The sequence below is a fragment of the Pneumocystis murina genome (assembly GCF_000349005.2).
Source record: "Pneumocystis murina B123 chromosome Unknown supercont1.17, whole genome shotgun sequence".
NCBI classification, from domain to species: domain Eukaryota; kingdom Fungi; phylum Ascomycota; class Pneumocystomycetes; order Pneumocystales; family Pneumocystaceae; genus Pneumocystis; species Pneumocystis murina.
The window spans coordinates 40,651-56,348 of NW_017802375.1; the positions used below are offsets into that span (position 1 = coordinate 40,651).

Consider the following 15,698-nt stretch of genomic DNA (forward strand, 5'->3'; position numbering starts at 1 on the left):
TAAAACTATAAGCTGATATAGTTTGGGTAGAATTTTGTAATAAAAAATAAGATACAATAGTTTATAAGATATTTATATTATTAATTTTAGTGATATATTAGTTTTTCTGTTCTCAAAACATGGTTTCAATTTTTTTTATTGTAATTGTAAATGTTTATTTTTGAAATATGGTATATTTATAAAAACTATTTGAATTTTCTTTTCTGATAAGTATTAACAATTCAAAATTATTGTGAATATAATTAGCCTTTAATAAATTTTGGAAAATATTTTGAGAAATATGTAACTTTAAAAATAATGTAATATTTAAATAATATATGAAATTAAGAGTTAGTAAATTAACATTAGTTATTCTATTATGCCTTTTGTTAAATTAAAAGACTTAGTTAAATTTTTTTACAAAAATAAAATGTTCATGATTATAATATGTTTTATATAGTATCTTTTTAAAAAATAAATTTTCGATTTATATCATTTTTTAGAAATATTAATATATAAATAATTTTTTTAAAAAAAATAGATTTATTAACTTTTTCTATTAAATCTATTTTATTATTAATTATATTAAAAATAAGACAGAGTTTTTGTAATTTTTAAAATTTATGTTAATTGGAATATTCATTCATGTAAATGCAGAATTTTAATAATATTATAAATAATATTAATTTAAGAATATTTGAAATTATAAGTGTAAATGATGTTATAATTATATAATGTATGTATTTTTGAATATTAAATATATTTATAATATTTTTTAGTTTAAAGGTATTTACAAATTTTAAATTTTTATTATTAATGTTTTTGATATAATTATAATAGTTTAGAATTTATTTCAAAAAGCTTGTGAAAGAGTTTAATAATTTCTTATGTATTAAATTATTTTTTACTTTTCTAGATAAGTGGACATGTCATTTTTATAAATAATTTAAGAAAATATTATATTTAAAGATTATAAGATAAAAATATTATTAAAAGAATTTTAAAAGTTTAATTCTATTTAATTGATATTATTTATTTTGAAAAAATAAAAATGTATGTACGTTTATTTTTTTCTATTTTTTTGTAAAGAATTATTTAATAAAATATAAATTAAAGCTTATTTTGTTAGAGAATGTGTTTATCAGTAAGAATATACTTGAGGTATAAGTATTTCTGCCCAATTACTTTGAAAAAACATTATTGCACTCTAAAACCTATTAATATTTGGTAACTTTAGTTTTTAAAATTTTACTGTAAACACTGCAATAGATAGTAGAATAGTTTGGTTTTCTGTTGTTTTAATTTTTTCTATAGCATTTTGAATAATGTTTTTATTTTTTGTTGAAAAAATTTTATATTTTTTGTTTGACATCTTTTTAGACTTTTATTTAAATTGTTTAAAGTTTTTGATGCTTTGAAATTATATAAAAAATTAATATATTTTGATATTTTTTATTATATAAATAATATAAGAGTTGCTTATATAAAAATAACATATATGAATAGATTATATATTACTAAATGTTATTTCTATAATTTTTGTAAAATTATTTGATTTGAATGTAATTTTTTATAAATGTTATGGGATTTAATAAAGATGAAATATTCAGAATTGTAAGAAAATAGAAACATATTAGAATTTTTTATTAAATAAAGTAAAATAATTTTTGTATTTTTTTTCTTGAATTGTATTTTTTATGAAGATTTGTATTTAGTATATCGTGACTTTAGGGAATTATTTAGACTTTATTAAGAATGGATTTTATGGAATGAAATGCATTCATGAAACAAAGATAATTTTTTTAACAAAGAGGCTATAAAAAAGATAATTGTTCTTAAAATTCTGATTTGAATGCAACTTTTTTTAATGAATTCTTATATATCTTTGTTTTAAGGCTTCTTTTTGGTTTTTGCTTACTTTAATATTATAATTTATCTTTTTAACTAAAAATTTTTTTATGTATAATGGTCTATATAGTTTTGATTCTGTAGTCTTATTTTAGACTAATATATATTCTTGTTTTATTTATTTGAAGTGTTTGTATAGACTTTATTTATTATTTTTTATAGATCTATAATTTTACCGTTATTTTAGATAGTAATAATTATAACATTTTTATTAGATAGAAAGTATCTTTACCTTTATGAGGATTAAAGTTTTATACATTTCTTCAATAGTAAAATTTTTAAATTTGTAAAATTTTTTTTCTAAATTTTTTTATGTTTTCTGATATTCACTTCGAAATTTTTATATAGTAGAATTAAATAAAGAATTTTTATAGTTAAATAAAAAAAAGAAGTTTTAAAAATATATTTCTATAGACTTTTAAAGTTTAAAGTATTTTGAAATCTATTTGTTAGTGAAAATCAATATATGAATGTATTATAAATTTTGTTCTGTTAGTAATTTGGAATAATTTTAACAAATAAAAATAAATAAAATTATAAATATTATTATCTTTTTTCAAAAAAAATGTATTATTCGGATTTTATTAATACTTTGAATAGCATTTTTAATTTTGATTTGTTTAAATAAATAAATTGTATTTATAATTTTTATATTGCATTAATTAGATTAATTTCTATATATTAAATTGTCTTAAAAAAATGTATATTCTAAGATTTGATCATTCTTTTTAGGAAAACATTGAAATAATATAATTTTTAGTCATCGTCTAAATTAGGATTTTTTTCAAGATTACTGTTTTTGTTTTTTAATATTCTGATGATCATTATTTTTTAATTCATCTAATTTTTTTTTAAATACAACTTTATTTTGATCTTTAGATGTATTTAAAATAAAAGAATCTTCATTTTTTCGTTTAACTCCTTTACTTTGATCATGAAATAATTCTTTTGTTTGATCAGAAGTTTTAGGAAAGTCATTTTGTAATGGTACTTTTGTAGTATCTGATTGTAAAGCTGGATATAATCCTCGCATTGGTATGGATTCATATAGATTAGTCATTATTTTACATACTTCTTTATAAAGTTTAGTATATTTCATAAAATTGTCTTTTTTACCTTTTATTTCGTTAATATCCACATCTATAACTTCCCACCATGATCTATTCCCTATCGAATTAATTACTGTTGATGTATGTTTAGTTCCAAAATAAAATGCAGCTGCTGCAATAATATGGGGTTTATAAATTATTGGAATAGCAGTTCTAATGCTAAAATTATATGAGATTCATGTTAAGCTTTTCGATAGAACTTTGATTTACCTATCATTTATAAAAGCCCATGCAGATTTCGCTGTATCTTGTTTGCTACCAAAATGTTTTATATATTTTAAAAGATCTTTATAAGGATGATCAATTGTTAAATCGAAACATAAAGCTTCCAATAGTATTTCTTCATTGTATATAATCACATCTCTCCATCTCCAATATTCTTTAGATTGTTCATCAATTACAAGATCTGGATTTTTTTGTCCAACTTTTGCACATGCGATAATTATATTCCTTAATTTCCTACATGATTCTTCTACTTTTGTAGCTAAAAGAATACATGTTGCTGCAATTTCCTATTTTTGTTAATTTTACATAAAAAAAGTTTATGTTAACATAATAGTGATATTTAGCTAATGAAAAACGCATATAAAAACGATGAAGAAAAACTGCTGCTGTAGAAAGTGTAAGTTGAGGTCTAGTTAATTAGATTTTGTTTCTTTTCAAAAAAAATATGTTTACAATTTTAATCTAGCGCCTACTTGTATAATGAAATTAACGCCTTTACCTCTATCTATTTGTTCTTTTTCTAAACTCCAGCCGTCATTTACAGATGGTGTATATTTGAAATCTTCCTTATCAAAATACCATTTCCCTTTATAAGAGGAATAGCCCATGTTTAAATAATATTTTAAGAATTTTTTGTTATATTTTAATTTTTCTAGTGTTTTAGAATAGATAAAATCTTTTTGTTAAAATATAAAATTTAAATAATAAATCATATAAGAAACATACAATAATGCTGTTTTCTTTCTAGAATTATAATAAAATATTTTGTATTTTGAAATTATACATATTAAAAAATGTTAGTAAATTTACATTTTTTTTAAATTTTGTTAAAATTTAAAAGTTTATAGTGTATTTATTGTTTTAAAATCGTTAAGAAGGGCTCGAACTTTATTGCACATAGATTTCTCCCCTTCGCGAAGCCATATACGAGGATCAAAAAACTTTTTATTTGGCTATAATCTAATTAAAATACTTTTCAATATAAATTATATTACTTTATTTAATCCTTCTGGATTTCCAACTTGAGACATTAAATATTCTTTTTTAGATAAGATATAGTCACGAACGCCTTCTAAATAACCGAATTGGGTATCCGTATCAATATTTATCTACATTAGAAATTAGTAATATTTTAGATATAGATAATATTATACTTTAACCACACCGTTTTTAATAGCAGCGTGATATTCTTCAAGTGATGACCCTGATCCTCCGTGAAATACAAAAAATAGAGGTTTCTCGTTACATCTAAGTTTTTGTTTGGCATAATCTTGATGTGCTTTTAAAAGTTCTGGACGAAGAAATACTCCTATTTTTTTTTATTAAAAAATATACATATATTGAAAAATAATAACCTCCTGGAGCATATACACCATGAACATTACCAAAGGCTGCTGCAATAGAAAAATAAGGTGAAATGGCTGATAGAGCAGAATAAACATCAAAAACATCTTCAGGTCGTGTGTATAGTCTGTTGTATTTAAAAATATAAAAAAATATTATTAGTAATATTACTTATTATTGCTAACTTCTTCATTATTAATTCCATCTTCTTCACCCCCTGTAATACCCTTAATAAATAATCAGTATAGAATTATAGAAAAATAAGAAAAATTCACAATTTCCATTTCAAGCCATTGTTTCATTGGTGCTATACGTTGAAGGTATCGTTTTGTAAGTTCAATATTAGATTCTTTAGATTCTTCAGATAAATCGATCATATGCGAACTAATAAGTATATATATATTAATACATATCTATTTAAGAACACTTAGGATGTACCTGAAGAGAGGTTCTTTATAAATTTTGAAATATTTTTCATCTGCATCGAGCATGCCATCTAGCCATGGTAGAAGTTTTTTGGAACAATGATCAGTATGCAAAATTACTGGAATATCGTAAAAAGGAGCAATAGATCTTACAAAATAAGCAGCAGAAATAGCACCGGCAATGGATGCTTGTTGTTTATCGTTGTTAAGACTTTTTCCCGCCTAGAATATTAAAATGTTTTATAATTTATATATTCCTTACAAAATAAGCAGCACCTCCTTGTGATATTTGAATGATAATAGGCGAGTTTGTACTTTTTGCTGCTTCTAAAACAGCAATAATGGTTGATGATGATGTGCAATTCTTTAAATTTGTTAACTTAAGTTTTCAGAAAATATAATTTGAGCTTACAACTGCCGGAATAGCAAACTCATTGTCCTGTGAAATTTCTTGTTAGTCTTAATATTTTTGCTTTTTGTAATTTAAATACTTTTGCATATTTAAAAAGTTTAAGTACATTATCACCAGTGATAACCCCATTTGGAACTATACTAGATATTCCCATAGTTTGTTCCTACAGTTTGTCTATGCTTTATATTAATTTTTGGTTTAATTATTTTAAACCATAAATGTTTACTTTTAATTAGAAATAAATTTATATTAAAATTAATGATTCGATGAAATTTATTCGTTTAAATGGTATTTATTGTTTTAAGATTTAAACAATAAATTTTTAAAGCTCAAGTTTTCAATATATATATTTGTATGTATATATGTATTTATATGTATATTTAATGAAAAATATGAATTGTATTAATATATATTGCTATAAAAATATTTAAATTTTTAGAATCACATGTAGAAATAGTTATTGAGAAAATAAATATTAACGCTTTTAGAAAATCTATATTAAATTTCAGCTATACTATTATACTGTATGTTTAAAATTAAATGTCATCATAATTGATTTAGATTTTTTTTTATAGTTAAAATAAATATTTATGATAAATTAATATATTTGTTTGAAAAAATTGATACTTTTTATATTATACGAAATTTTTTAGATTTTTATATATTATGTATGCATTAATGAGTCTTACATGATTATAATAGTTATGTTTATTTAAAAAACATATCTTTATAAATATTATTATTAATTTATACCTAAAAAAATTATAATATTTTAAGTTTTTATAATTTAGTAATTGTATAAAATTTTTTAATAATTCTTATATGATACTATTTATTAGTTATTTATGAAAATTTGGTGTATTTTATATGTTAAAATTTTATAACATATGATTATTTAAGATTTTTTATATAAATTGAACTTTTTTTGTGAATTTTAACATAAAATTATTTTATTTAATTTTTAATTTTATATAAAAGATTAAATTTGTTTTTAGATATAGCTTTAATGTATTTCCATAGATGATTGTAATAATTTTATACGGAATTATAAATGTTTCATATTTTTAAACATTTTTTAAAGTGTTAGAAAAAATATTTTAACTTAAAAGATTTATTATTTTTAATTTATTGATTTTTCTTAGATTAATATCTAGTAGAGTTATTAAATAAAATGTTAAATAAAAACTATCTATCTTTAAGAATGAAAATATTTAAAAGTTATTTTTGAGAAATATATATATGTACAACTTTAAGAAAAAACATTATATATGTTGATAAAATATTTCATTTAGTTTTATTTATGTAATGTATATTCATAGTAATACTATTTTTTCACAATTATTAATCTTTTTGAGTTATAACAGCCAAAATTCTGTTTATGTTATGAATTTGACTGATTGAAAAAAAAATATTTTATAAACTTATTTTTAAAGTTATATAAAGTTTTCTCAAAAAAAATCTAATATCTAATTGTTTTCAATATATATAGAAATATAAGATATTCATGTTTATATTTCAAATAAAGGTATTTTCTATTGATTATTTATTTACACATTTTTTATATTTTTTTCTAGAATGAGTTAAAATATATATTTGCATGTTTACTTAATATTAAAAAAATTGAAAGATATTTAATAAATGATATATTAAAAGTTATTTTTGATATTTATACATAATAATTATAAAATAATGATTCTTAATAATATACATATATATTGTCTTTGTTGATCTTTAAAATAAAAATTTAAATTTTTGTAAATTAAAATTATTGAATCGATTTAGATGTTTAATGTATTATGACTGAAAAAGAAATAATAGAAATAAGATTATCTAGAATAGAAAACATTGTTTATGGTTCGAATAATATAGCCTCAGATGAATTTATTTCATTAAATATACCTTGTTTTGTAGATTTCATTGAAACAAAAGTTAATAATTTAGTAAAAGAATCGGAAGTTTTAAAAAAAATGATGAATTTTCGTATGTATATATTTCGATTTATCTAGCATTCACACTTTTATAGTTAATAGCTACTCTTTTCTTTTGGAAGAAAAGGTTTATTCTTTGTTTAAATCATGTAATACAATTCGAAATGAAAAAATTCGATTAATTTTTTTAAATTTACATTTATATAATAATGTTTTGTCTCAAATGCTTTCTATAAAAGAATTATCTATACCAGATTCAAATATATATTCTCAAGCTGCTTCTAAAATTCCACAGTTTCATATATTGTTAATGACTATTAAATCTTTTGAAATTCAATTGAATCATTTATCAAAAAGAATAGCAAAAATCTTGGAACTTTGGTATGAAATAGGTATAAATGCTGTTAACGACTGCTTTTTGGAATGGGATGAAAGAATTAATAATATCAATTTAAGACTAAAAAAGCAAATGTCATCAATTTATGAATAATAAAAAATCGATATTAGAATAAAATAATTAGATGTTGAATATAACTGCATTTTAAAACATCTATTGTTCAAAATGCTATTAAAAACATATAATATTTGAGATTCGTAGACTTATTAAGATGCATAAATTATAAAATATGGTAGTTAAAAATTATGTTGCATTGTTTTTTTGTTTATATAATTTTAAAGTGTTGATAAAAATAAGTATATTTCCCAATTATATATAAATAAATATTAGAATCTTATCGGAAAGTTATATATATGTTTGTCTCTGAAACTCTATCTGACTTCAATATTGCTTACAAAAAATGTAAGAAATTAGTATGCCGATGGAGTAATGATTTAACGATTTTTTCTATGTATTCGAACTTAAAGGCATAGTTATGTATTGATTATTTAAATTTACCTTTTTAACATTAGGCTTGTTATATCTTAAAAATTTTCAGTTATCTAATAACAATGCATGTATATAAATAAAAGTTCATCATTTCAGATATTAACCATTATTTGATAAAATAGTTGATGTATTTATTTTAGATTCATAAAAACTAGAAAAATTGTTTGATTGTAATTGCATTTCTTCAGGAACGAAATAAAAGTTGCTATATGAATCAATAGTTTTAGAGTTTCTGTAATTATCTAATGAAACTGCTTCTGGTGTAAACTCAGATACTTGATCTTCAGACAAATATTTGCACGGGATATTACAAGATTTTTCTGAGTTTGATATAAATTCTTTATGAAATTCATTAAGTTCTTTTTCTTCAGCAATGGCTAATTCACAAGAAACATCATCTTTTGCTAAAGGAATAAATTGCGGTATAAATGAAAAATTAGAAAAACTTTCGCTATCAGTACTCTCTTTTTCGTGATAAATAGAATATGGTGAACAATTTAAAGATGTTTTTGTTTTTTGGATATAATGACCTTCTAAATTGCAAATGTTTTGATCTCTTTTCCAAAGAGGGAAAGGTGAATGAAATATATCTTGAGAAGAAAGTAAATGATTTTCTTTGACTACAGGATAATACTTCATTAGTCCATCAGGACCAATACCTGAAATATAGTAGAAAAATGTGTGGCTTTTTGAATCATAATATATAGATTTATCAGGAGGATTAGAAAAATATAGAAATTCAAGACCATAAGTATTCAATGAGAAATAATTCATATAATTCGAGCATTGTTGATACTGAAATCTTTGAATATTATAATTATTTTTATAATAATATGTGTCGTTTTTCGGATGTAGTGCATTACTTGAATAACTAGATTTCGAAATCTGATAATATAAGGGATGAGAACATGGATTAATTTTATAAATGTTTTCCTCATTAGTAAAAATATAATCAGCACAAACTTCTTTAAGATCACAATGATTTGCTATAAGATGAAATGCTCTACGGAATTCAATTTGAAGACCTTTCACTGTTGTATCATCCGCCGTATTTCCAAGATTTCTTTTCGTGTTGAAAGGTTCTTCTACACATAAACGATTATTTTGAGTTAAATGCCATCCTTTTGCTGACTTCGAAAGATAATGACCATGCCTAACAGATATAACGCAATGATCATAATCGAATTCATACGCATATCTTCGAAAAAATGCAAATAATAAACCTCCTAAACTTTCCGTATTTTTTTCACCAAAGCCTTTGAGTGCATCTATATCATCAAAAAAACTAACATCTATTCCCTCAATCAGACTACTTTCATTTTGCTCATGAGGAAGCTGATGAAGAGATGGCAAAATAGGAGGCTTTCTCATTTGTAAAAAATTAATTATCATACATATCCAAGTGTATGAAGATAATGTTCCTCCACCAGCTGTTTATATAAATAAAAATTAGATTCGCAAGAACTTCATACCAGCATCATTTAGAATTCTTTTTTTGGCCCAATATTTAATAATCATGGCTAATGGCCTTACACGAGGATCTATTTCAACATATATTTTAATCATTCGAGTATTTTCAAGAGCTAAGGTGTTATTGATATTCATATCACAGGCAACAGAACTAATATGTTTAAAATATAATTAAATAATACATACGTGTAAACTTACAGTTTAGGATCCCAAATTTTTACAATCGGTACTTTAGCATGAGGTACGCATACAACTCTTTCCATGCCATCTAATAAGATAAATATAATTAATAATAGTAAAAAAAATACATACAATTAGCAAGCACTTTCGCCAATTTGCATGTATTTGCATGTTCTTTTTCTATTGTTGTTATACAAACATCCACTAATAAAAATAAGAAAATGTAATCAATTATGAAAAAAAAATGCTTGCCATCAGACTCACTAGTACAAAGCTGATTTACAGTAGAGCCGAATGCCTGTACTGTTATTTTTTTGTCGGGCCATTCTTTTTGAAGAATAGTAGTTAATTTTTTCAGGAACTTTGTCCAGCGACTATTATTTTCTGAAGATGGTAAAAGAGTCTTTTTAGAGATTAGTGGACACTAAGGAACAATGAAAAAAAGTTTACTTCATAAAGTTGTAGTATATCACTAGATATTAGATCTTCATTTTTTGTTGAAAGGCTTGATCTAGTCTTCCATTCGAATATGTCTATTGGTCTCTCTATACAAGAAGAATATGGAATTCGTCGCCTTGAGTTCACAAGTGCTGTTTCATACGGACATTGAGGATATGTAATTAGGGGCATTTTTGAAGGTATAGTAGTTAGAGATTCCGATACTGAAGAACAAGGCAAAAAATCCCTCAATGAAGATATATTCTGGAGCTCTTTCTTATTTGATTGTTCAGATATTGATGGTAATGAATGAGATATAGAACTAGAATAAATTTTGTTGTTTAATTGAGATACAGATTGTGATAATTCTAGATGTTTAGAATAGTCTTTTTCTATACACTCTGCATTAAACTTGAGGCATTCTTTTGTAGTTTCCATTTTAATATTATATTTTTGAAGTTTCTAAAATAAGATGTGTTATTCTTTTATTTTCTAATGCTTTTTAATTATTTTCCTCCCTTTTTTCTGAAATATGAAGCCCTTTAACAAATGACAATGATTTGTTAGTAAATAATGTTACTCTTACAATTGAATAATCAAAAATTCTTTAGTTTATCTTTAAAAAATATATTTGTTTTTACTTTTTGTTTATTTTTTAATTTTTAGCTCTAACTTGCTTAAATCTCTTTTAGTGTATAATATTATATTATTTAAATCGTAATAATATGTTTTTATGCATTTACTTTTTTTTTATTTAATTTTTTTTTATAATAATAATGTAACTCGGATAAAAATATGTTTAATGCTTTTACAAATGTTCCGTCGTAATACGTTTTATGATATTAGGGCTAAATAAATAATGTCGGATCATTTCTATAAAATATTATTTAGTGAACAAAAATAAGGCTAAAAAAAATATTAAAGATCTTTTATTATATTCGATTAAAATTTTATTTTATTGATTTTTAGGTTTGAAATTGTTTAAATAAATATTTAATAAGTTATGATAAATAATATATTTAGATAAAAAGTTATAATGTTCTTAAACCATAAATAATTTCAATCATTACAAAAATCATAAACATATATCTATTGAATCTTTATAAATAATTTAAGAAAATATTTAGGAATATTCAACGCATAATAAATATCTTATTTTTAAATAAAATTATAAATAATCTAAATTGATTTTTCATTAGCATTTGAATAATTTATGATGTTTAATATTAAAACAAATTTTATAAAAATGAAATATAAAATGATATATTGAAATATTTAAATATTTATTGAATTGTATATATTGAATGACATTAATATTGTAATTTATGTAAAATATAGAGATGTGTTAAGTATATATTTTGCTATGTTTTTTTTTATTTTACATGTGGAGTTATATAAAATATTTTTAATTTAATGTTATTTTTCATTAATAATAATTAATAGTAATATCATGTAATATAACTGGTATTTAATTGTTATATAAAAATATACCTATATATAATGATTTTATATTTTTTTGATGGTTTAATAATAATAATAATATGAATATATACTTTATATAAATAGTGTTATACATATTCTTTTTATAACATTTTGTATTTTTATATATTTTTAAAAGTATATATTTTGACAAAAAAAAATAAAGTTAATAAATTATAAAGTAAAAAACAAACTATTTTTTTCCTGAAAAATAGTTTGTTTTTTAGTGATTCTTTTTTGTTTATAAAATATTTTGATAATTTTAATATTTTTTAGGGTAATACTGTATATATTTTCGTAGAACAGCGATTGTAAAATTTTAGGCTTTTTTTTTATAATAATTTTCTCGGGAATTCTTTTATTTTTCTTTTCTTAAGTCCGTAATTTTTAGATACTCGTATATATTATAGATAGATTTTGATAGTATTGATTGTATCAAAAGATTTTAGTTAAATTTGAGTTTAATAGTGACAAGAGAAAAAGGAGACTTTAGAAAAAAATATATAGTAAGGATATTTATCAATTAATAGTATGGTTTCTAAGAATACCTTCAACAGATTTTTGGAGTTATGTCTTGTGTTGAAACTTTGTTAGGTCATCCTAGATCATATTATGATTTGAAAAGTATCATTTATGCATTTATGATTTTATTAATTATTAATGCTTGTAAGTGATCCCGAATTCTTTTAGTGATGATATTCCTTTTAGTTCTCAATTTGATGGTAATACTTCTTTTTTTTTTTGTCTATCTTATTTTTCTAGATGTCGATAAAGCGATAGAAAATTTAGTTAAATGTGGAAAATTATTTTTTTGGAAAAATTCTTTACAATTCGCTGCACGATCTTATTCTGAACATGGTAGATTTAATATCAATTTTTTGTGTCTAAATTGTTTAGATTATCGTTCTTCATATCCTTTGATTGGTCGGCAAACAGGTATTTATGAATTAGAACATATGCATTCTCAACCTGCCGCAAATCCCTTGTCTTATCATGCAAATCAGCATTATTATAACCAAAGAACAGCCAGTCATACTGAACAATTTCCATTGTCTCGACGGAAAAACAAATCTTATAGTGAGTGTAGCATTTATACTGCTTTAGAACGATCTGGTATAATTTAGATTTGTCTTTATTTTATGATAATAGTAGTAGGTTCTGAACAATTACCATTTTCTCGTGAGAGAATTAAAACTCCCTTAATAAAGGATGGCATTCCTGCTGCAAATGATGATATGATGTATTCGAAATTTTCAGAGACCCCAAGGGTTTTGCCTGATTATATATATGAAGAGCTAGGTTTGAAGAATTCTTCAATATCTACGTTATTTTTGCCTCGAGAATCGTCATCACATATATATCCTTTTACATGTTTTCAGGAGTATTCTACAAATTTAAATGCTGCTGTCGAAAGTCGGGCTGGAAATAATGTTATTGGTATTGGTGATTCTGTTAAGAAAAGTTTGCCATTTTTTTATAGGAAAAAAAATATCATGGAAAATAATGAAGTTTTATCTTTAGTATCTACAAATAAAGTTAAAAATATCTTGGCGCCTATTGGGACAAAGTCATCTAGTGTATCATTATCTGTTGATCCGTTAAATCAACAAGTTCAAGATACATCTACTGTTGTGAAGCCATTACAATATTCTTTCTCTAGTGGAAAAGTTTTGAAGAATGATATGTATAATGGTATTTTTCTCAAAAAATATATGGGCTCTGGGAAATCTGTTCCTTGGAATGGTCGGATTTGGAGTGATGATGCTAAGAATCTTGGTATAACTTCGAATAACAATGGTTTTGGACTAAATGTTTTGTGTTAAATTTATATTTTTTTTGAAAAAAAAATATTGTGGTGTATTTTCAATTTGTTGTAATGGTTTTTTTTGAGCATTATATGATATTATAGTTGCTTTTTACATATAATGTTTATTTAACTTGATTTTGATATTGGTATTAGAGTGGGACATTAAGTAATAAAAAGAGAAAAAGTATATTATATTGATATTTATGTTTATTAGGTAATTATGGCTTGTGATATTGGTGATTAATGTTTTTTGGTGATTTTTTCTATATTTTATTAGTAATCAGTGGTGTTATTTAAAATAATAGATGTGTATGTTTATATGTTTAAAGGGGGCTTAATGATTAGAAATACTTGGATTAAATGATTTACTTGAATGATTTATTCTTGGTAGAAATGTTAGGTTATATTGCTGAGTATCTTGAGAAATAAGGATGGAACTGTTCTATTGTTCATTTTCAATGATTTAAGAGGTTTTAATACGCATGCAATATATATATTACATACATATATTAAGCAAAAATTTTATAGAAATTAATGCAAATAGGAAAATATATCTATGACAAATATTTGTTTATATTAAAGAATAACAATTTATTAACGAACAATAGCAATTATAATATGGTTAAGAAAATACTGTGTTTGGTAATTAGTTTATTTGAAATTTAAAGCAAATAATGGTAATTTGGTTATGGTATATTTTTTTCATATATTTGCCCTGATATTATTAAATGTTGTTCTTAATTACTGAATGATTGTCAAAACTGGGTTTTAAATATAGTATTATAATTATATATATTGCTTATAAGTTTAATTTTATTTATAGCTTGAATATATTGCTAAGCATGAATAGTTTATGTTTGATACATTTTATATTCTTGGGCGCTAGAAATAATGATATAATTGATCAGTTATGCATAGGTAATCTGTATTTTTTTTCTACTTTTGTCGATATTTTTATTAATATTATTACTTATGGCATTTGATCATGAATTTTTCTATGTATATCTTATTTCTATAAACTTAAGATTTTAACATTTCTATTTTTATTTTGGTTTTATTACTGATAAATATATTATTTTTATTATTTTATTAGGTCTTTTACTTATTTTTTTGATAATAGCGAATTACTAGTGTTTGAAATCTTTGTTATAAGAAAACGTTAGATGTTAAGGTGTATTATATTTTTTTCTGTATTTTAATAATTTTGAAATCTAATTAAAAATATACATAATTTTATTGGTTTTGAATAAAGTGAAGTTTTTATGTTTTTATTATATATTATTTTAGCTTTATATAAATATGTTTGAATTAAATATATTTTTTGTAATTATTAAATGTTATAAATTATGATAAAATTTTTCTATTATTTTTGAATAAAAATAAAATTAGTTATCATATACAAATTTCGAGATATAAAATTATATATTAATTATAATAATTTGAAATTATGAAGCATATATTTTTAAATATTATGTTGCTTTTTTTGAATATCTAACATTTTAAAATAAATAAAATTTTAATATAATATTTTTAACATTTTTATAAATATAATTACTAAATATGACTAATATAATAAATGAAATTAAATTGGCAAAAATAGTAAAAAAAATATTTTTTTAATAAAAATGTGAATTAAAATGATATATTAAATATAAATATAAACATGAATATAATTTACTAATAAAAATTATATATGATTAAATTTATAGGTTTAATCATATAAAAATGTTACTGATAGATATAAAAAAATATTGGTTAGTTTTTTTGAATATCTAACATTTTAAGATAATAAAATTTTAATATAATATTTTTAACATTATTATATAATTATTAAATATAACTAATTTGAGATAGTGTATTAAAAAAAATATTATTTATAATATATATTTAAATGTAGTATAAATTAATTACAAAATTAAAATAAAATTTCCAAAAATATCATGAAAACTTAGATAATATATAGATAATTTATATCACTTTAAAAAATATATTTAAGATAAAAATATCATTATATATAGATTTTTAATTAAAAAATAATTTATTTATAAATTATAATTTTTATAAAGTCATTATATTATATATATTTAATATTCATATAAGTTTTAAAT

The 15,698-nt window shown here is 21.4% G+C and overlaps 6 protein-coding genes across 6 annotated transcripts; 2 read left to right on the plus strand and 4 right to left on the minus strand.

The window, feature by feature from the left end:
- Positions 1–1,035: 1,035 nt before the first annotated feature.
- On the minus strand, positions 1,036–1,351 carry PNEG_03349 (hypothetical protein; the record flags this gene model as incomplete). Its single annotated transcript, XM_007877238.1, has 3 exons — positions 1,036–1,095; positions 1,136–1,186; positions 1,232–1,351. The coding sequence occupies 3 exons, from the start codon at positions 1,349–1,351 to the stop codon at positions 1,090–1,092; spliced, it is 177 nt and encodes a 58-aa protein (XP_007875429.1). The 3' UTR covers positions 1,036–1,089.
- A 1,326-nt stretch (positions 1,352–2,677) lies between these two features.
- Positions 2,678–3,829, minus strand: PNEG_03350 (hypothetical protein; the record flags this gene model as incomplete). Its single annotated transcript, XM_007877240.1, has 5 exons — positions 2,678–2,961; positions 3,004–3,155; positions 3,207–3,508; positions 3,549–3,630; positions 3,675–3,829. 5 exons carry the CDS (start codon positions 3,827–3,829, stop codon positions 2,678–2,680), a joined length of 975 nt encoding a protein of 324 aa, XP_007875431.1.
- Positions 3,830–4,020: 191 nt separating this feature from the next.
- PNEG_03351 (fructose-bisphosphate aldolase, class II) lies at positions 4,021–5,573 on the minus strand. The gene is made up of 10 exons (XM_007877241.1): positions 5,482–5,573; positions 5,403–5,429; positions 5,253–5,354; positions 5,004–5,212; positions 4,841–4,949; positions 4,737–4,792; positions 4,577–4,692; positions 4,376–4,530; positions 4,217–4,330; positions 4,021–4,174 (listed from the first exon to the last, which is right to left on the minus strand). The coding sequence occupies exons 1-10, from the start codon at positions 5,554–5,556 to the stop codon at positions 4,064–4,066; spliced, it is 1,074 nt and encodes a 357-aa protein (XP_007875432.1). The 5' UTR covers positions 5,557–5,573; the 3' UTR covers positions 4,021–4,063.
- A 1,625-nt stretch (positions 5,574–7,198) lies between these two features.
- Positions 7,199–7,928, plus strand: PNEG_03352 (hypothetical protein; the record flags this gene model as incomplete). Its single annotated transcript, XM_007877242.1, has 2 exons — positions 7,199–7,382; positions 7,426–7,928. The coding sequence occupies 2 exons, from the start codon at positions 7,199–7,201 to the stop codon at positions 7,818–7,820; spliced, it is 579 nt and encodes a 192-aa protein (XP_007875433.1). The 3' UTR covers positions 7,821–7,928.
- Positions 7,929–8,315: 387 nt separating this feature from the next.
- On the minus strand, positions 8,316–10,742 carry PNEG_03353 (hypothetical protein; the record flags this gene model as incomplete). The annotated part of the gene is made up of 6 exons (XM_007877243.1): positions 8,316–9,646; positions 9,689–9,837; positions 9,885–9,954; positions 9,999–10,070; positions 10,119–10,269; positions 10,317–10,742. 6 exons carry the CDS (start codon positions 10,740–10,742, stop codon positions 8,316–8,318), a joined length of 2,199 nt encoding a protein of 732 aa, XP_007875434.1.
- Positions 10,743–12,352: 1,610 nt separating this feature from the next.
- On the plus strand, positions 12,353–13,640 carry PNEG_03354 (hypothetical protein; the record flags this gene model as incomplete). The annotated part of the gene is made up of 5 exons (XM_007877244.1): positions 12,353–12,407; positions 12,455–12,505; positions 12,546–12,641; positions 12,681–12,896; positions 12,939–13,640. 5 exons carry the CDS (start codon positions 12,353–12,355, stop codon positions 13,604–13,606), a joined length of 1,086 nt encoding a protein of 361 aa, XP_007875435.1. The 3' UTR covers positions 13,607–13,640.
- Between the last annotated feature and the right edge of the window lie 2,058 nt (positions 13,641–15,698).